General features: G+C 40.4%; 1 protein-coding gene across 15 annotated transcripts in view; it reads right to left on the minus strand.

Annotated features, from left to right (window-relative positions):
* Positions 1-21,641, minus strand: part of CAMTA1 (calmodulin binding transcription activator 1) — an 843,552-nt gene that overhangs the window by 764,510 nt on the left and 57,401 nt on the right. Inside the window, exon 4 of one of the 15 annotated variants that reach the window (XM_036064538.2) lies at positions 76-340. The exons of 13 other annotated variants lie outside the window; for them this stretch is intronic. In XM_036064538.2, coding sequence (XP_035920431.1) covers positions 332-340 — 9 coding nt within the window. In that variant the 3' untranslated portion in view covers positions 76-331. One more of the 15 variants, XM_078073851.1, reaches the window with a different exon arrangement.

Consider the following 21,641-nt stretch of genomic DNA (forward strand, 5'->3'; position numbering starts at 1 on the left):
GAAAAGGAAATCTATTGTATGGGGAAATGCACTCACTAAACTTAAATTTTAAAAGGATGAAAACACAGATTACACTTTATTTTAAAAACTGAAATGAATTTTAATACAGAAAATGAAGACAGCATTTTGCAAATTTATCGCTCAAAGGGGTATCTCTATTTGAGGAAATCAGCGTGTTACACTTTGAGAGATGAAATGTTACAGCTTGTACACCAAAATTAAAAAATGAAATTAAATTAAAAAATGAAATGGTTACCAAGGTAATGCAGGTCAGGGGATCAAAGGTGAAGGGTCACACATTATTAAAAAGAAATCCAAAAGGACGGCTGCATCATGATCTCTGCAAAACAAAGGAGCTCTAGTAAGTAAAACTAATATCTCTGAGAATTTAAAATCAAGTTCTTGAAAAGAAGACTCCCCTGTAATTGAACACAAGTCATTCCTGATTCCGTGTAGAGCCATTTTTATTTAGGCACAAAATGAAATTTCAATTACCTGTTACCAACAAAATTTTTGTAAAAATTTAACCATACAATCATATTAAAACCCAAAATATCTCCAATTATAAGTGTTTGAGAAGTACTGACATTTCCACTGGACCCCACACCCTGTTTTCTGGAAATGACAGTGTTTGGTAAGTTGCCAATATATCAGAAATCTAATTTGGTCACAGTGTGGTGAGTTTTTTTCCTCTCCTCAAGGAATGAGTTCCAAAATTGAGTTTTTGCAAATTTGCTTCATTTTAAGTAGCTGCATAAAATTTCCATTATTGGAACATTTAGTATAACAATGTTCTAGAAGACAGCAATAAAGTGATACATGATAAAATAAACTGTGTAACTCTATCTATTAAGATCTGTTCTCACATTCAACTCTCACTGCACAGAGGGGAGAAAAAACATTTTAAGCAAAATAACTTGCAGTTCTACTGGAATTACACAGAATTAATAGAAGCTTGACAACAGGAATCTCCGACAATGAAAAGTATCTGACAGGTTAGGCTTCAATATCTTGTTATTATTTACCCATCTTCCTCATTAAGAAATTAGAATAGTTTGTTTTAAAAAGGACAAAAAAGAGCTAAGGTTTTGTTTTGCAACACAAAGCTACCGTCTAAATCTCGACATACATACTTTGCAGCAACAGCAAGCGTAACAATTAACAGTTACAGCAAATAATTTCCATATTCCTTCCACTACTAAAGGAAGTGAACATGATCACGCAGTAATCTTTAGTCAGCTCTCTAAAACCAAACTGGAGCAGGCTACATTCCCTGATTTCAGGATCCACAGTACCCAGCATTTACTGGACCGCAGGCTCTAACCGGCAGTGCAAATGATGGCTCAAGGGTGGGAGGGTAAATGGGAACATAAATGTCACCACTGGAAGTAAAACAGGACCTGATTTAAGTACCACCCTTCTTCCAGGCCCCTAGTTACGTTGCATCCCACAGTATCCAACATCAGAGTTTACCTTGTTAAAATCAAATTCCAAAAATACTTCTATATTAAAATATAGACAACTGCCCAAAAGGATTTTATTAAAAGGAACAGCATATTCTTTCTGATGGCTCAGAGCAATCAATAAATAAACAAACTCTATAAACATCAGACTTCTGTTCCCCCGATTAGGTTTTGTTAAAAATAACGTGCAGAGCTTCATGCACTAGATACAAGTGTGTTAGTGCCTTAAGGCCACGATTCTAAAAACATGATTTCTCTTTTTAAGTTCCATAGCTACTGAAAAGTAAACTAGCATTTCATTTCTCGGGAGTGCTCATCTCCCATGAAGTCTGTCACATATGTATTTGTTGCTGGGAGGCATGCAAGCAATTGGGAGCACTCCGGCAGCAATCGATAGCCACCAAAAAAAGCGCTGGTGCTCACACCGCTCCAGCCGGCTCGCAGGAGGAGGCAAGAAGCCAGCGGTGTACCGGCAGTCAGGCTGTGTTTTACTAAAAGATTTCCTATGAAAATGAGAAAAAGGGTACCAACTCAGATCAAGTATCTACACACACCCCTTCATTATCAAAACACATGTACTTATCAAATAATTTCTTCTTAAAACAAGAGGAAAGAGCACCTAGAGAGGTTTCTGCTAACATCTTCTAAATCACTTCTAAAATTCACCAACTCACAAAAATATGTTGGCCCAAATGCTGTACCAGTTTAACCCCTGCCAAAAGTTGCGGAGACACCAACCCATTCCAACATGATAGCAGCCCAAGTAGTAAGGAACCGCTCTCACTACAACCAACCGAATTCCCACAGATGATTCCATGGAAGGAAATGATGACAATCTAAGTAAAAAACACACAGAACTCTCCCCAAGTTCTGACAAATAAGTGGCTCTGAATAAATTTGTGCCAATAAATAATCTACGAATAATTTTGCTAATTGGGGTGGAGGAAAGTAAAGGCCACCAGGAAGTAGTACGTCCCTAATATTCAAGGGTCCTGGAATATAATTTAATGCCTAAAAGGAGGGCTCAAGGACAGGGCACACCTGGGGAGCCCTTCAACCACACGTTGTTGCCAGAGCCGTTTCACTGAGACAGGCATTTGGAACATACATACGTTTTCCCACAGAAACAATCTGGCAATTTTCTACTTAACCTGAAATCTGTTAAAGCAACAGGTCCGCTATGAATTCTAGAAGCTATGGGACCTGCATAGCTTTTTATTTTATTTTTTCCCAAAGGACTGACCCAAGCTGAAACTTGATGTATACAAAAGATTCTCCTAGCTCCCTTCCTGGGCCCCAGATAGAGTGGCTCAGGAACCAAATTACCATTTTCGGGTCTCCTCCAGGAGTCCCCTTTTCTTCCGTGAGGCCAGGCACTGGTTGACTACAAATGGACTGAATTTATACCTACCAGTGCATGCAAAGACTAAGGAGGCTTCTTCAACCCAAAACAAATCCCTCGCTGGTAGAACTGGCATTTTTACATCAAGGGGCACAGAAGGCTCGTCTACTGCAAGACAGTCCCCTTCCAAAATGATGACCAGTCACTGAATTAAACAAGGAATGATCAAAAATCCTACTAACCCCCCAGAACTTTAGGGGCATAACTAACATGCATGCTATCCTCGATCTAAACTGGAGAACTACGCCGCCATAGTACACACTAATAACATCACAGAAATACACAACCAAGCTTCACTGTCAGGAGACCATTAGGTCATCAGAGTTCCAGTGAAGAACACTTTTCCAGGGAAATCCTCACCCATAGTAAGCTCTCAATGTCTGGATCACTTTTTAGAGGGACATGTTTTCCAACACACTCAATTTGTATTCTAGGTTAGTTTCTTTTTGTTTTTTGCCAAGGACCTGCCAGCATTTATAAGCACAGAGAATTGGCTCATTTCTCAACTAAACAGACACAGGACAAAGAACATCATTTCTAATGAGGTTAAATCATGACACAAATGCTGCCATGTTTACCTCAAGCATATTACTTACAAAACAAAATACATGGGAGAACCGAAAAGAAATGAAAAATAAACAGCTGAGAAAATTCAGAGTCAGAAAGCTAGGAGACAGCCGGAAACTAACATTACAACAGAACCCTATCTATCTCACTACTTCTTTACCAAATGTCTAGCAACTCAACAATATTATGCTCACCGGAAACTAACCTCAGCAAGTGTATTCAGAGGTGAAAAAGAGAAAATGTCCAGACAAAAGTTTATTACAGTGAGAGGCAAAAAAAAATCTGTTTACCTATAAATATAAATAAATAAATCACCACGTCATTCAATAAAACAGACTAGAATAAAATGCACTTGAGCTAAGTATATCCTTCAGTTAAGTGGGGATTATATTCCTATTACCCTTTCATGATAGAATTTGTTAGAAATATCATCTACTGAAAAACTAAAAAAATAAAAGCATTTGGTCCTCTGTGCCCTTCCAACAACAGTCACCATCTCTACCATTTCTTCAACCTTTCTAGAAATGCATCTCTGCCAAGCTTCTCAAAGACAGTCTGTTCTAAGATATGTGTGTTTTTCTCAAAACTTTCTATCAATGATAGAGCAACCTACAGTTATAATCATCACATTACTTCCACTAGTCCTCAGGAAAAAAAAACCCTAAAAACTGCAGGTTAAATACCTTTCTACCCATGATTTTATCCTCAACAGTATCATTTTTTCGGCCTAACAGCTTCAAAGATTCCACAAAAGGTGAAGAGAGTGGGAGGAAGGAACAGCAGAGAGCCCCCAGGAACTTTTCAGAGTGATGAACGCGTTCATTACAGTGGAGGGTCAGGCTTGGTCCACGCGGCGTGTGCGTGTGCACACTTAACACCGTGCATGTGCACACTTAACAAAAAGCCATTTCAGAATGAGGGGGCACGCAAGACAGAGACTCTGCCCTCCCCTGCACCCTTTGAGCCACGCGGCCAGGCTGCGGTCCCCATGCAGAGAAAGCAGGGAGTCACGGGGGAGCGCGGGAGAGCCGCTTTCACTGAGCCGCTGAACCCCAACTCTGGAACCACATTTTCTAAACTGAAAATCAGAGCACTCTGAAGTCGCTTCTCTGAGACTACAAAATCAGCTTTAGACAACATACTCCTGGCTTTGCAAATAATATGTAAATTCACCAAATATTCATCAGATTTGAAATGTATATTATGTCAACTTATAGCCAAGACGCATTCCTTTCTGGTACTATCCCACTAGGGGAAAAGAGTAATACAACATATGCCAAATTCCCCCAAATACAAATTTATTAAAACAAAAGTAAAACAGATTCATCCACTGTATATTTTGCTTGTATATTACTTGTTTCTAAGCTGACTAACTGCGCATGCCCATGCTTTTTAATAACTGCTCTGTGGCTTCCTACACGACAGTCAGGATCATCAAGACGCCTACCTTTCCCATCTCCTCGTCTATTCATTGATTCTCAAACTTCAAGCTGAATAAGAAAGAACCCCCTACTTAAACCAAGTCATTGTAAACATTGTTTCCCAAGTCCCGCCACTAGGAAATGACGATTTAGTGCACCAAAAGAGGAACTGAGCACTGCAGTTTTGGTAAAACCGCCAGGTGAGTCTGACCATAAGAGTCATAATCCTCACTTTAAGAAAAAGTGCCCAGGTAAGTCCAACCCCACCTTCCAGTCTCCCCCCGCCGCCACACACACACACACCCTGCCTCCTGCAGGCATGGGGTCACAGCTGTCAGAACTGCCAAAGTGTAAAGTTAAGGAACAAATTCCAACTGGTAACAGCTTAAAGCGGTTCTCCCTCCCAAAACTATTAACATTTTTAAAATGCCAATTGATCCCGAAAAAGTCTTTAAAACCCAAAAGAATGAAGCTGCACTGGAAGGTCGGTGGCTTCACAAGACACAGGAAGTCCTTCCTGGGCTCTGAAATCAGGTCACGCGGTTCTGGCTTCCAGTAACAACAGTTCTACCACTTACTACTTCTATGACCTTGGACAAATTCTTTAATTTTTTTACCTGAGTCTCACTCTCTTCATTTATAACATGAAGATAACGACAGCCCTACTTCATAGGACTGCTGTGAGAATTTATGACAATAAGTAACATCAACTGCTTAGCATAGTGTTTAGAACCTAAAAAGCAATCAACATTAGCTGTGTGACTGCAATGATTATGACACTAATCATCTTACATTCCTTTTCTTATCTCATTCTTTCTAGGACTTACAAGAGGGATAATGCTATTCCCCATGTTTGCAGATGCGCAAAGGTTAAGTTCAAGACATAAACCTTAAAAATGGCAGAGCTGGAATTCAAACTACATCTGTCCAGATCTGCCCTACTCCATGACTTAGTACCCGAAGGAATGGAAGGTGTCCCACAGGCGCCAAAAGTATCACACGGGCTCTGTGCACTGCGGCTCCCAACACACAAGTGGACAATGAGGCAATGAATGAATAGGTAGGTCCTTGAGTTGAATACACACCTCTCCATCCACTGCTATACCCATCACAGGACCTTACACAATGCATTTACAAGGATACAGGTAGGATTTGAAGCAGTGGAATGACAGAATTAAATTCAAAAACATATTTACATATTTGCATGCTTAAAACAAGGAAGATATACTAGTTTCCATTCTGCAGTTCTACCCACTATTTTAAATAAAATACAAATTCATTTACTCAAATATTTATTGAGCACGAAACTCTGGGGCAGGCTCCGTATGAGAGGTGCCCGGAGCACACAGCGAAGGGCAGAGAGTCCTCACCAGCGAGTAAGGATTCCCACACAGCACCCTGAGCGCAGAGGGAAGGAGGAGTGCAAGACCCTGTGGAAACCCATGCAGGGAGGGGTACCCCCTCAGCTCGCAAGGGGGCCTGCAAGTTCTCCCTAAGGAAATACCACACAGCTGTGATCTGAAGGACAGCAAGGTGGCTGGTGACCATCTTCTAGGCAGAGGAAGCGACATGTCAAAGGGAAAGTGGCAGGAAGCACCTGAGCGTGTGGGAGGGACTCAGGGAGAAGGAGGGGAGAAGGGCTTGGCCAGAGGCTGGAGGGTGACAGACGTTAAGATTCCACAGGCCTCGCAGATCATGCTGAGAAGCTGGGATCTTAAGTACAACAGGAAACCAATCAAAGGATTGAGAAAAGGGGTACTGTAACCCAAGTGTGTTTTTAAAAGACCACTCTGGCACCTGCGTGGAGACTGCTTGCGAGGGGGCCAGGTACAGGCAGGGACAGGAGCCAGGAGATCCCTCAAAGCCGACTGGGCACACATAATTGTGGCTCCGACAGCAGTGGTGGCTGTAAAGAGTGATTTGGACAGAAAGGAAGTTTATTTGCAAACAGAACCAGTAGGTTTGGATTCAATGCGGAGTAAAATAAAAAGGAGGGGTCAAAATGGCCTCTGAGGGGAAAAAAGTAGTAACTGTACAGTGGAGAAACCTGATCAACACCACCTCAGCCGGGTGATCAAGGTTAAGATCATCACGAGCAGTCATGCTGACAGCAGGCACCCTTGATATGATGTGATGAGCATGGCAGCACACCTCTGGGGTCTTCCTTCCCAAGACCCAAACCCCAGCCTAGAGATGAGAAAAACAGCAGACAAACCCAACTGAAGGACATCATACAAAATACCTGATCTGTCAAGGTCAACAAAAACAAGGAAAGTCAGAAACTGTCACAATCCAGAGGAGCCTATGGAGACCCGATGACTAAATGTAATGTGGAATCCTGGGTGGGGTCCTGGAACAGAAAAGGACTTTAGGGGAAAACCAAGGTAATCTGAATAATGGGTGGAGTTTATTTTATAATAATGAATCAGTATTGGTTGACTGGTTGGGACCAGTATACCAAAGTAATGTAAATAGGGGAAACTGGGTAAGGGGTACATAAAAACTCTCTAAAATCATCTTGCAACTTTTCTGCTAATCTAAACCTATTCTGATTGTAGAGGTTTATTTTAAAACTGACCCCCAGGCCTGACTTGAGCACCTGGGAGATGCCCTTTATTGAGACAGGAGAGACAGAGAGGAAGATAATCAGTTCTGTTTCAGACACTAAAGCAGAAGCCTGTCAGACCCTCCAGCAGAGATATCAGGTAGGAAGCTCTGGTGTGGAGCTCTGCAGAGAGCCCTGAGCTCAGAAAACTGAAGAGCCTGACGGGCTGAGACTGTGGAACTGGGCTGGGGCGGGGGGGGGGCGGGTCACTGTGAGAAAGAATGGAAATCAAGAAGTAAAGGCCCTCAGATTCCCAGAAATATCCACATTTAACAGTCACACAGGAAAGACTAGTTTCAAACCCCGAGGAAATTCCACTTTTAGATGCTGGGTAAAGACCAAGAAGGAAGAACCAGCAGTGGGGAGAAAAACCAGGGGCATACACGATCCCAGACACCAAGGGAAAAGGCGTAGTCAACTTGCTTGACTACATCTGAGAAACCAAATCAAGTCCTGAAAAATGCTCCTTATATTAAACAACTTTGACGTCACTAGTGATCTAAGAAAAAAGTTTCAGCAGAACAATGGAAGCTAAATTCAGACTGGAGTATCTGAAGAAGAGGCAAAAATGGGGGGGAAAGACAACTCTTCTAGGAAGTCTGGCTCTCAGGTTTGTATACCCATGTTCACAGCAACATGAATCCCAACACCCAAAGGTGGAAGCAAGACAGGTATCCATCAATGGTCGGATGGACAAAGTGTGGTGTATACATAATGGAACATCATTCAGCCTATAAAAAGGAAAGACATTCTGATTACATGCTACAACATGGATGAACCTTGAGAAATTATACTAAGTGAAAAAAGCCAGTCACAAAAAGACAAATACTGCATGATTCCACTTATATGAGGAACTTGGAGCAGTCAAATTCACAGAGACAGAAAGTAGAACAGAAGCTGCCAGGGACTGGCAGGGAGGAGAGAATGGAAGTTAGTGTTTAACGGAACAGAGGTTCAGTTCTGCAAGAGGGCAGAGTTCAGGAGATGGATGGTGGTGACAGTTACACAACAGTGTCAATGTACTTAATGCCAAAGAACTGTACACTCAAAAATGTCTAAGATGATAAAATTTATGTTATGGTATATTTACCACAATTAATTTTTTTAAAAAAGAAGTCTGGCTCTCAGAATGTTAAATCCGTATGAAGTTACAATGACCTACAGTGAAAACTACCTGAAGCTAGAATACCTTAACCTAGGTCAGCACTTCTAAAGACACAAGGCACATCACGTGCGGGTTACAGATGCTGAGCTCCTCGTTCTCTGCAAGGAGCCTGGGACACCCAGACCCCTGCCCAGTGGGCTCTGACCTCAAAAGAACTCACCCACTAACCCAGCACACCCCAGAAATACTTCTATTTTTGATGTGTGCTAAGATGGGAGGAAAGGTGGGACACAACAGCTAGAGAAATGGAGGATAGAGATTATTATTTCAATTCTATTTTCAGTGGCAAGAAAAGTTGCTTTAATTCATTTTCTTCATCAACCCACAACATTTGCTGCCAAAAGAAAAAAAGGATTGTGACCTCAGCTTACAGAAACTGGTGTCCGATCATTCAGAAAAGCCAATGAAGTCACACTCTGTTTTTTGAAAGATCTTTAAGACTAGAATAGGAGCAATAATTTTCACGATACCTTAGACTGATAAAAATTAAATGAGTGTGTAAGGAAAGAACACACAATGTGGGACTGATGAAGATACACTAAACAGATCAATGAAGAGAGGGCATCAAGATAAAGAACCACTCGTCTGTGGAAATTTAGCACAAGGTAATCAGGCGACATTTCAAATCAGTATGAAAGGATCAATGATTCAATAATTAGCATGTATTGGGAGGGGGATGAAATTAGGGCTCTACTTCACCCTGCCCATTTATAAAAACTGTTTATTTATATTAAACATCTCAGGATAAAAATACATAACAGATAAGAAAATCTAGGGAGAATACTGAATAACTGGGGTGGGGAGACTGTCCTAGGCATGCTTTCTGGGCCAGAAAGATTCAAAGTCTGAATGCATGACTCACAGGACTGCCACAGGATATATAACGAGCTAAGAAAATTAAGAATGAAATACAGGTGGGGCACCTGGCTGGCTCAGTCGGTTAAGAATGAAATACAGGTGACGAGCCAGGGAAAATTATACACACACTTGTTTACAGAAAAACACAGAAATCAGAAAGAAAAAGATGAAGAATCTACTAAAAAAAAAAAAAAGGGCAGAAGAATGATCAAACAAGTCAGAAAAGTAACAAGCGGCCAAAACATGCCAAATCTTAGGAATATGCAAAGAAATGCAAATTAACAGAGACACCATTTTTCACCTGACAGAAGATTTTAAAAACCTAGTGTTGGTTAGGGTTTGGGGAAATGGACACTCTCAGCTACTGAGAATACAAATTGGCACAACCTTTCTAGAGGGCACATGACAAATGTTTCCACTCTTAGATGAGGAACTGCACGGTAGGCCTCTCTCCTATGGAAATAGCCGGTGAAATGTGCAAAAATATGGGAACAAGAATGTTAAGTGCATCACTGATTACACAAGCAAAATCCTGGGACAATCCATAAAGGATTGGTTTAAAATTTTTACAAAACATCTGTGCTCTGCAGTTATGCACAGCCACAGCCATGTACTCGTGTGGGAAATGACAACAGACGGTGACACAGGAAGAAGAATGGTCAGGCAAGAGGCATGTGTGATTCCTGCAGGGGGGAATGTGTGTACTCACACGTACATATACACACAGAGACTTACATACATGTAAACATGTATATATACATACACATGCACACACACTACACATACACACGATTTACATATGCATTTTAAAGTCCAGGGAAGGATATAAATCAAATTGTTGACAATGGTTTACATTTTTAAGAAAATTTTAATTTTTAATCTCTACATGCCTTTGTTGTTAGCACAGTTCCAATGACCATTCATTATTTTTATAATAAAATATATGTGTCTGTATACTTTTTTTTTTTTAGTATTTTATTTCGATAGAGAGAGTGTGCAAGCAGGAGGAGGGGCAGAGACAGAGCGGGAGAGACACTCTTAAGCAGGCTCCATGCTGAGTGCAGAGCCTGCTGGGTTCAATCTCACAACCCTAAGATCATGACCCAAGTCAGACGCTGAACCGACTCAGCCACCCAGGCGCCCCTGTCTGTGTATTTTTATACAGAAATATAATAAGGCGATTTCTACGGGAGGGGTAGACTACCTATAGCAAAAAGGATGTAGGCAATTTAGTGTGCTCCCCATTACCTCATTCACAGATGAAGTCCCTCGAATATAAGCCAGCTTCCAGTTATGACTGAATGGTCTTAAAACATCTGTATCAAATTCTTTTCAACAAAGGAATGCCCTATACTTATCAGTCAGAAGCTGTATCTTCTTGAGCTATGACGTTATATATGGCACTAGAATCCTCAAACAGAAAGCATAAGACTCAACAAATAAAGGGCAATCTTCATGCATACCCAAATTAGAAGAAGGAGTTATGGTCTGTCAATATGATTTCAAGCAAACAAAAAGATCATCATGAGGCTAAACAAAGGCTACATGAAAACTCACTGAAGGATCCGTCCAATTAACAGATCAGAAGAATGACTGCAAGGAGTGTAACTTTAAACTCAAACACTGCTAAACTGCTGAACTCTAGCTAAACTGGTTTGACTGGCATAAAATCTCCACCCCACACGTGCCCACAGACACCCCGTCAGCACCACCACCTTAAGGCAGTACGATGCAGTAAGACAGGTGGTAAAACAATTTCAATATATCAATCAATATACAATAGCAATTTGATTTTAAAATTACTAAAAGTAGCCACCTTTCAATTGGGTAATACCCCAGAGGAGAAGCAGATCTGTAAATTATTACTAAGACAACTGAGAAACACAGTGGACAAAACTAATACCATGAAACAACATTAACTCAAAGAATTCAAAATATCATTGAACAGTCAAATCCTTTAAGAGTAAATATAATTTACAGTAGTCCCCCCTGATCTGTGAGGAATATGTTCCAAGACCCCCAGTGGATGCCTGAAACCACAGCTAGTACCAAACCCTATACAGAGAATGTTTTTTTCCTATATATACATACTGCAATAAGGCTAAATTTATAAATTAAGAGATTAACAATAATTTAATAAATGAACTGTAACAATATACTGTCATAAAAGTTATGTGAATGTGGCCTTTCCTCTCAAAATCACTGTCCTGCATCAGCCCTCTTCCTGTGACCACGTGAGGGGATGAACCTCCTCCCTGAGGACAGACAGTGACGTGAACGGCACAGGCACTGTGACAGAGCGCTTGGCTACTCCTGACCTTCTGACACTATGTCGGGAGGAGGATCACCTGCAGTTGACCGTGTTTAAGTGATTCCATGAAAGGCAAACCACAGTCAAGGGATGACTACTGTAATCTGAATTGGGGATATCAGTAATAATATGCCTACAATATGCACACCCTCCCTACAATGTATCTTCATACATGACTAATCTTGTTTTGCTCTCTCAATGGGAGATAACAGAAAATATCTATTAGTCTCTGGCCCCGTGCACGGCACAGAGCTCCCAAAACCCTCACAATCTGCCTAAGTGGTAAGATTATCTTTTCTTCCAATATTTGGTATTCGACCCTATCCCTGACACAGGGCTCCTAAACCCCTTGTATCTCCCTAAATGATAAGAGCACTTGAAGCATCTTTTGTTCTAATGAGGCAACTTCACATGGGCCCCTGGATGGCTCCTGAGAGGTGGCGGGTCACCAGAAAAACCAAGCCATGATTAGAAGCTTGGATCTTTCAGCCCCACCCCATCCTCCAGAGAGGGGAGAGAGGCTGGAAATGGAGGTAACAACTGATCACGAGGAAGCCTCCATAAAACCCCGACAGTTCGGGGTTCAGAGAGCTTCCAGGTTGGCAAACATCCATACGGGGAGGATGATATACCCCACCCCCCAGGGACAGAGGATCCTGCACTTGGGACCTCCGAGACCTTGCCCTATGTATCTGGCTGTTCACCTATACCCTTTATTATATCCTTTAATAAATTGGTAAACCCAATTTTCCTGAGTTCTGTGAGCACTCTAGCAAATTAAATGAACATCAGATTTACAGCCCATCAGAAGCACAGGTGAGAACCTGTACTTGCCATTGGCATCTGAAGTGGGGTGGGAGCAGTCTTATGGGACTGAGCCCTTAACCTGTGGTATCCGATGCAATCTCCAGGTACACGGCGTGAGAATTGAGTTAAGCTGTAGGACACCCAGCTGGTGCTGGAGAGAACAGCTTGGCGGGGGACACCCCCAACGTCTGGTGTCAGAAGTGCTGTAAGTATGGCAGTGGTGTAAGCGCTAGGGAGACACAGGTGAACAGAATTTTCCCACAACTCATTCCTTCCCATCCCTGGGATCCTGCATCATTCATCATTCATACAACATTTACTGAGCACCTACTATGTGCCAGGCACCACTCCAACCTCTGGGGATACAGCAATGAATAACCCAAAAATCTCTGCCCTGGTTTATCTTGCATTCTAGTGGCATCAAATCCATCCCACCACTTAAAGCTACATCCCACTGCCTGCCCGAACTCAGCTCCTGTATCTCCCTGTTAATAGGTTCTACTTTTCTCTTTACAATACATTTAGCACCTTATTTTGTTTATTTTCAGTCTCCTCCTTTAGAATGTAAGCTCCCTGAAGACAGAGATCTTTTTCTGTTTTATGTGCAGAATACTGCCTCCTGTAAGACGCTCAAGTATTTGTTGGGCCAATGATTGCCCTCTCCTCTCTCTATGGTCTCTTCCTCCCAACATAAGTCACTCACATCTCCCACCTATAAAACATAACACAAGGCTGCCTGCTCTACACCCCACCGCAGCCTTCACTTCACAGCCAAGCTTCTTCCAAGTTGCAGAACGGCTATAGCTGCCCTTCTCCTGCCCTGCTCTACGTCTCCTAGCCCCTGGCCACTCCCTGCTTCTCCTCCCACTGCTTCAGATGTGCCAACGCTCTTCTTCCCTCTGTCCAGAACCTCCTCTCTGATCACTGATCTCAGCAAGCTAACTTCTCCTCATCCTCATGTCTCACGTCATGAAAATATCACTTCGTAAGAAAGCCTTTCCCTGGCTTCCAGTCTAAATTAGACCCTAGACCCTCCTCTCCTGTAGCAGCCGATACTTCTGCTCCCTTATCCTTTATCTGACTTTGCAAATACACAACTATTCTTATGACTATTTGCTTAATGGCTGTTTCCCTTTGAAGGCAAAAGGTGTCCGGACCACCACCATAAATAACAGATACGGATACGGATACGGACATGGACACGGACACGGACACGGACATAGACACGGACACAGACATATCCACCCCCAGGGACTAGAGCAACGCCTGACAAAGGCGCTCCACAGCCTGACAGAATAGCTGGCTATCCAACGAGACTATGAACTCAGCAAAAGCAAGTTCAATGTCTATTTTGTCCACTCAAGTATCTGGTAACAAACACATTTCTACATCTGGCATAGAGAGAATGTTTAACAACATGTATTAAATAAATGCTGAATGAATACAAACAAGGGGAGACACCATAATCTTATCTGCTAAGGAAAAAAAAAAAAAAAACACTGGCACCATCTTGGCATCTTGATCCATATATATCGCCTTCTGAACACTTTCACTTAAGCGTGCAGCTCCTTCAATACAGGTGGCTTCCCCAGCATCTACCTCCCGCAGCACGTGCAGTTCCCAGCGCCCCTCCAGCATCACCCCAGCGCCCACCCAGCTCCTGCAGTGCGTGCAGCAGCTTCTCTGGCCTCCAGACTGTAGCACACAGAGGTGAGCATCGCCTAGCAGCCAGCAGCTTCCCCCAGGGCCACCACCTTGGGGGATTTTAGAGCACGGTACCTCCAGTAAGACAGCTCCCCACGAAAAGCTCTCCTGTGATGCACCAGAGAGCAACTTCTGCCAAGGTCCAGAGGGCAGATTTCTATCAAGCTCCACCAAGCTCCAGCAGCACGACGCCAACAGCCACGTTTCTGCCTTACGGTAAGCCACAGGGTCTCAGTCCTGCGGGCAGGGGACCTTTTCCCTGGGGGCTCTCTCTTAGCCCTAGAGGTAGCAGCTGCTCTGCGTAACTGCTATTTTATCTTCTTTTTTTACTAGCCAATCTCTCATTACTTCAATTCCCTGTTTCAGTTAAAAATTCTTCATATTAGGGGCGCCTGGGTGGCTCAGTCAGTTAAGCGTCTGCCTCCGGCTCAGGTCATGATCTCAGGGTCCTGGGATCGAGCCCAGCGTCGGGCTCCCCACCGAGTGGGGGAGTCTGCTTCTCCCTCTCCCTCTGTCTCTCCCACTGCTGTGTGCTCTCTCTCTCTCCCCCAAATAAATAAATAAAATCTTTTAAAAAAAAATTCTTCATATTAAACTTGTTCTTTCAATTTAATGTTTGGTTTCTCTTTCCTGATTGGATCCAGCCTGATATAGATTTGGAATTAATTTCTATGTTTGTAAGGTACAGAGTCACATTTCTTTTCTTTTCTTTCCCACATGAGTATCTAATTAACCAAACACCATTCACTGAAAAGACTATCCTTTCTCTACTATTCAGCAGTGCCTTTGGTGCAATCAATCGAGTGTCCAGATCAGAGTGGGTCTGTGTCTGGACTAGTTGGGTCAATTGGTCTACTTATCTAACGGCACTCTTCATTCCTACAGCTTGATAATCAGTCTTGCTACCCAGTACAGTAAGCCTGCTCAGTTTGTTGTTCCTCGAAATTATTCTGGCTATTCCTTGCTTTTTCCATTTCCACGTACTTTAATATCAGTTTGTCAAGTTCCACAAAAAAGAAAAAAAAATCTGCTGACATTTTCACTGGTATTATATTAAATGCATAGGTGAATTTGAGAAGAATCAACATCTTACAATATTGAGTCATCTAATCCATGAGCATGGTATATCTATTTAGATCTTTAACTTTACTCAATATTTATTGTTTTCTATATAGATGCCTTATACTTCTTTAGATTAATTCTGAAAAATCTGTGTTATTGCAAATGATATCTTTATTACATTTTGTTAGTTGATACGTAAAATTGCAATTGTGTCCAGCATTACCTTAAATCGTGCAACCTTATTTATTAATCATAATTAACTTATAAGGAAACTTTTTGGATTTTCTTCGAACACAATCACGTCATCTACAAAATCAGTTTTATTCTTTACTTTCTGATCTTTGTACTTTTTATTTTTCTTGTCTTTATTAAACTAAGTAGGACTTCTAGTAAAATAATGATGAGAAATGGTAACAATGAAAAGAACTTATTTCTTCTCCAGTCTCAGAAGGAAATTTTTCAGCATTTCACCACTAAACACAATGTTTGCCATAGGACTTCTCTAAGTAATTGCTATCAACTTAAGGACTGTTACTATTTAGTCATAATGTGTCATGGGATTGCATTTTATATGGATGATTTTTGTATCTATTGACATTATCACATTACTTTTCTGCTTTATCTTATTAAGTTAATGATTTACACTGATTTTTCAAATAGTAAGCCTATCTTTAGAAGTCTGATTTTAACCTTTTGAAATTTGTCAAGAATTACTTTGAGGATCAGCAATTTTGATAAATGTTCCATGTTCGTATGGAAAAAAAAAAGTTCAGTCCCCAGATACTGGGTGCAGTGCCCTATTTCTTTCATATTTCATTTTATTCTATATTTCATTTTTAACATTTATCACTTCAGTTTGCTAGTTCTCTGTCCTACTGTGTCCAGTCTACTGGTAAACGCAATAAGATCTCAAGTTTGTTAATTGTGTAATTGAGATCTTTTATGTCCTGATTCTTTATCAGTTAATCAAGTGTATTTAAATCTCCCACTATGATTGTGGATTTGTCTATTCTTTGTTAGTTTTGTCAATTTTTGCCTTGTGTATTTTGAGACTATGTTTTTAGGTGCATGTAGATGTAGAACTGTTGAGTTGACTGCTTTATCATTAGGAATGTCTCTCTTTATCCCTATTAATGCTTCTCTGCCCTAAGTTCTACTCTACTAATATAGGTACACAAGTTTCCTTTTGATTAGTGTTTGAGTGATACATCCTCTTCTACCATTTCACTTTCTACTTATCTGCATCCTTGTAAGCAGCATGAAGTTATGAATCACTTTGTTTTGTAAACTAATCTGTCAATCTTTGTATTTTAAATGAAAAACTTAGTTCATTTTTATTTCACATAATTACGAATATCATAGTTTAAATCTATCATCTTACTGTTTGCTTCCAATTTTTCCCAAATGTTCTATATTCCTTCTTCTGTCCTCTTGCCTCCTTTTGGATTAACCAAATTTTACTCGATGACAACTCCTCTTCCTCTATATTTCCCCTCTATTAGTTTGGTAGGTATATAATATATTCTTTTATTATTCTTTTAATGAGTATCTAGAGATTACAACATGCAACCTAAATTTACCAGTCTTAAGTATATTACTATTTTTACCACTTCCTGGACAATGCAAACATCACAGGATACTAACTCTGTTTACATCCCCACAACTTATACGCTATTTTAATATATACTTTTGTATATTTTAAACCATACAAGGCATTATTGTTGTCCTATACATCAAGATTCATTTGCATTCACCCTCGCTCTGTTCTTCACTTTCCCTGCATCTTAAAGCTGCCATACAGGATTATTTCCCTTCTAACTAAAGAAGAATCTTTAATATCACTTTCGGTACAGGTCTGGTGAGATTACTTCTTTTCATTTTTTGCTGATCTAAAAAGGTGGTATTTTGTCTTCACTTTTTTTTTTTTAAAGAGTTTATTTATTTATTTGACAGAGTGAGACACAGCGAGAGGGAATACAAGCAGGGGGAGTGGGAGAGGGAGAAGCAGGCCCCCCAAGGTGCAGGGAGCCTTTACTTTTGAAAGGTTTTTTGCTGGTATAGAATTCTAGATTGGCAGTTTACCTTCTTGTTTACATTTTAAAAATATCATTCATTGTCTTTTGACTTCTGCTTCTGTTGAGAAATTAGTTGTCAGTCTTACTGCTTTTTTTTTTTTTTAAAGAGAGAGCACACGTGGGAGGAGCCAGGGTGGGAGGAGGGGGGTGCAGAGGGAGAAGGAGAGAGAATCTTAAACAGGCTCCACGCCCAGTGTGGAGCCCAACACAGGGCTCAATCTTATGACCCTGAGATCATGACCTGAGCCCAAATCAAGAATAAGATGCTTAACTGACTGAGCCACCAAGGTACCCCTATTGCTCTTTTGAATGTAATTTTTCTCTAGCTATTTTTAAGATTTTTATTTTTAAGATTTTCTTGTTATCTTTGGTTTTAAGCAATCTTATGTTTCAGTGAGATTTTATTTGAATTTATCTATCTAGCTTAGGGTCTACAGTATTTCTTGAATCTGTGATCTGATGCTTTTGTCTGTTATAGACAATTCTCAGCCATTATCTCTCCAAATACTGCTTCTGCACCATTCCTCCTTCCTCTCCTACTGGGATGTCAATTACACACTCATTAAACAATTTCACTGAATCTCACATCATACATACATTGTTTTATGTATATCCCATCCATTTTTCTCCACAATTCTCATCGTTCTGAATATTTATTTTCAAATTATTATTACCACTCATCTACTGTTAAGCCCATCGATTAAGATCTTAATTTCAATTCAGTTATAATCCTTCAATCTAGAATTTACATTTGGTTCTTTTTTTTTCCTTTTTTTAAAAGTTCCAGTTCCCTGATTCTTAATTTTGTCTTTTTTTTTTTAAACATATTACATACAACACCATTTTCTAAAACTTTATTATCTGGATCCCTGTGGATCCACTTCCATAGTCTATTGTTTCTTTTGGTTTCAGTCAAATTGTCTTAAATTCTCATCTGCTGGATGAATGCCAGTCATTATAAATAAATGCAGGTATCATTTGAGGCTCTGGGTAATGTTATCTTCTTCCAGAAAGGATTTACATTTATTTCTGTCAAGATCACCTGGATCCAATCAAAAATTGAGAGGATCTGAAGTTGGACTTGGCACTTCTGAGAGACTACTATTCCTAGGATACAGGCCTTTGGGACCTCTCTCTGCTCAAAGCCTAAGAAGTTTTCCAGGGTCCCTCCTCCCTGATTTACATGTATCAAAGTATAATTTCTGCCCCCCACCTTCCAATCCCTTGAATCCATCAAAATCTCTATTTGGCTTTCCAGCTTCTTGCCTGCCTGCCTCTTCTTGAATTAGCAGATTTCCTCTATGACAGAAGTAGATTCAAATCTGATCTCCAGGGCACTTGGGTAGCTCAGTCGTTAAGCATCTGCCTTCGGCTCAGGTCATGATCCCAGGGTCCTGGGATCGAGCCCCGCATCGGGCTCCCTGCTCGGCCAGAAGCCTGCTTCTCCCTCTCCCACTCCCCCTGCTTGTGTTCCCTGTTTCACTATCTCTGTCTGTCAAATAAATAAATAAAATCTTAAAAAAAAAAAAAAAAAATCTGATCTCCTATCTATGAGCTACCCTCCTCCCACAGATCCTGGCCCCACAAATCTTCACCATCTTCTAGCTCCCCATTACCTTCAACATAAATTTTGGTTTAAATTGTATCCAGCTTTTCTACTTGCAAGAAAGAGGGCCCAACCACTTAGTCTACCATTAACAAAAATTTTCCCCACTCCCATATTTTCTATCTTTGTGGATTTATACCTCTTGTGATTCTCTTCTATCATTTTATCAAAATTTTGGAAGGAAGTAAAGATAAATCCATTTCAATGAGTAACTGCTTAGCCAGAAATCTCCAGTTACTCATTTTATTAATAGATCTTCTATATATTAAGGACATTAAACCATTGTCAAATATGTGGTAAATATTTCTCCCAGTTTGCCATTTACATTTTAATTTTACAGTATTTTTAGCACATAGAAATGGTGAATTTATATGCAGTCCAATTTATAGCCTTTTCCTATCTAATTTTGGTGTCATTAAGAAAACTGAACACTTTATAAATATGACCCATATTTTCTTCTAGTATTTTTATTATTTCCCTTTTATATTTAATTTTTAAATTTATTTTGTATAAGGTCTAAGATACAGACCTACCTTTTATTTTTTTCAATTGGTAAGCCAATTGTCCCAAATCCATTTAAATAAATAACCCTCCATTTCCTCCTCTAAATGATACCTAAGTTACACAAAAATTGAAAAATATTTCCTTAATATTTATAAAATTTTTCTTTGCAAGATGGTACTGCTAATCCCTCTTACTCATTCTCCTTACTACTCTACCCTCCCTTGGCTTCTGTGATCCTCCTAGTTCTCTTCCTCTCCAACTATTCCTTCTGAGTCTCCCTCATAAGCTCAATTTCCTTCCTATTCTCTCTTCCTTTCATCTAAGGATGCTCTCTTACTCTCCAGAGAGGATGGGGGAAATAGTTCCTTTCCTGAACCTCCCCCTTTCCTCACTCCCCCTACTCTCCTTGGAAAGTACCACCTGTAAGCAGTTCCTCTCTCCTGAGCACCCAAATCTATATCCAACTGCCTTCTAGGATCTCTGTCTAGGTGTTCACAGGTGCTCTAAACTCAACTACACAAATATTAAGTTCAATGTCTTGAAACTTGCTCTTCTTTCCATATTCCATTATCTACAGTGTCACTATCATTCAAGCCAGAGTCTCAGTAATTTCTCCTCTCCTTTGCCATCACATCTTAGAGGTCAGGGTAGATCCTGATTCTAGCTCTCAGGTCAGATCCTTCTCTACTGCCACTGCCTAGAAACAGGTCTTAATTATCTCTGGGAGGGATTCCTCCCCAGATTTCCAGCCTCTAAACTGCCCACGGAGTGACTGTATAAAATGAAAATATGATCATTTTACTTTTCTGATAAAATCTTTCCATTGATCCCTATTACTTAGAAGATAAAAATATAAACCCAGCATGGCATATACAGCTTTCCGTGAGCTGGCTCCTGCCTGCCTCTCTAACCTTAGTTCATCCATCTCTCTCCTTAAACCCTATGCCAGCCACTCCTGATTAACCAAGGACATCACTCCTCCTTGCACTCCTTTACACAATTAGTTCCTTCTCCCTGGAAAGCTGTCTTGGTGCTTCTCTTTGCCTAACAAACTTCTAATCATCTTCAAAATACAGCTTGAGAGTCATTTGTTATACAACAGCCACCATTTATAGGCCTCAAATTTATCTTGTACATACACACTTCATAATTTCATTATATCCTTTATTGTACCATATTGCAATTATTTTTTACGTATGTCTTCCAACATGACTATCACCACCTTTTCCTTCCTTCCGAATGGCTTATCTCAGGGCTTGGGGCACATAGTAGGCACTCAAAATGATTACTGAACAAACATAACAACAGACAAAATGCTTAATTAACTGGCTTATAAAAATTATCAAAAATGTATTTCTTGGGGCACCTGGGTAGCTCAGTTGGTTAAATATCTGACTTCAGCTCAGGTCATGGGGATCCTGGGATGGAGCCCCACGCCTGGCTCCCCACTCAGATCCTCTGCCCTTCCTGCTGCTTGTGCTCTCTCCCTCTCTCTCTCAAATAAATAAAATCTTTTTTTTTTATGTATTTCTTTTTTTAATATTTTATTTTATTTTTTAAAGTAATCTCTACACCCAACATGGGGCCCAAACTCACACCCTGAGACCAAGAGTTGCATGCTCCCCTGCCTGAGCCAGCCAGGCGCCCCAAAAATGTATTTCTTAATGGAAAACTATAAAGAGTGACATTTGACTCAAAATAAAAGCTTAAGAATCTCATTATGTAACAAACGTATCTCTGAAGTTTTGCAAATAGTCCAGAGGCACAGTAAGTAACAGTAATGAGGCTTTATATTATAAATTTAACCCATGCAGAAATAATGGTTTGGGGGCTCCTGTTAGTTAAGGAGTTAAACTGTCTCACTCAAATACCTTGCTATTTATGTTCTACACCAGAAGAACATAAAGCTAAAAGTCTCCATAACTACAGCAAAAATTTTTTTAGCCTTTGCATACAAAAGGCACAAGATACTCTTTGTTTTTGAACTTCTGTAAAAACCTTCGCACCCTGGGTGTTATGCACAAACAATGAATCATGGAACACTACATCTAAAACTAATGATGTAATTATGGTGATTAACATAACAATTAA

This window comes from Halichoerus grypus, chromosome 5, assembly GCF_964656455.1.
Source record: "Halichoerus grypus chromosome 5, mHalGry1.hap1.1, whole genome shotgun sequence".
In the NCBI taxonomy this organism is placed as follows: domain Eukaryota; kingdom Metazoa; phylum Chordata; class Mammalia; order Carnivora; family Phocidae; genus Halichoerus; species Halichoerus grypus.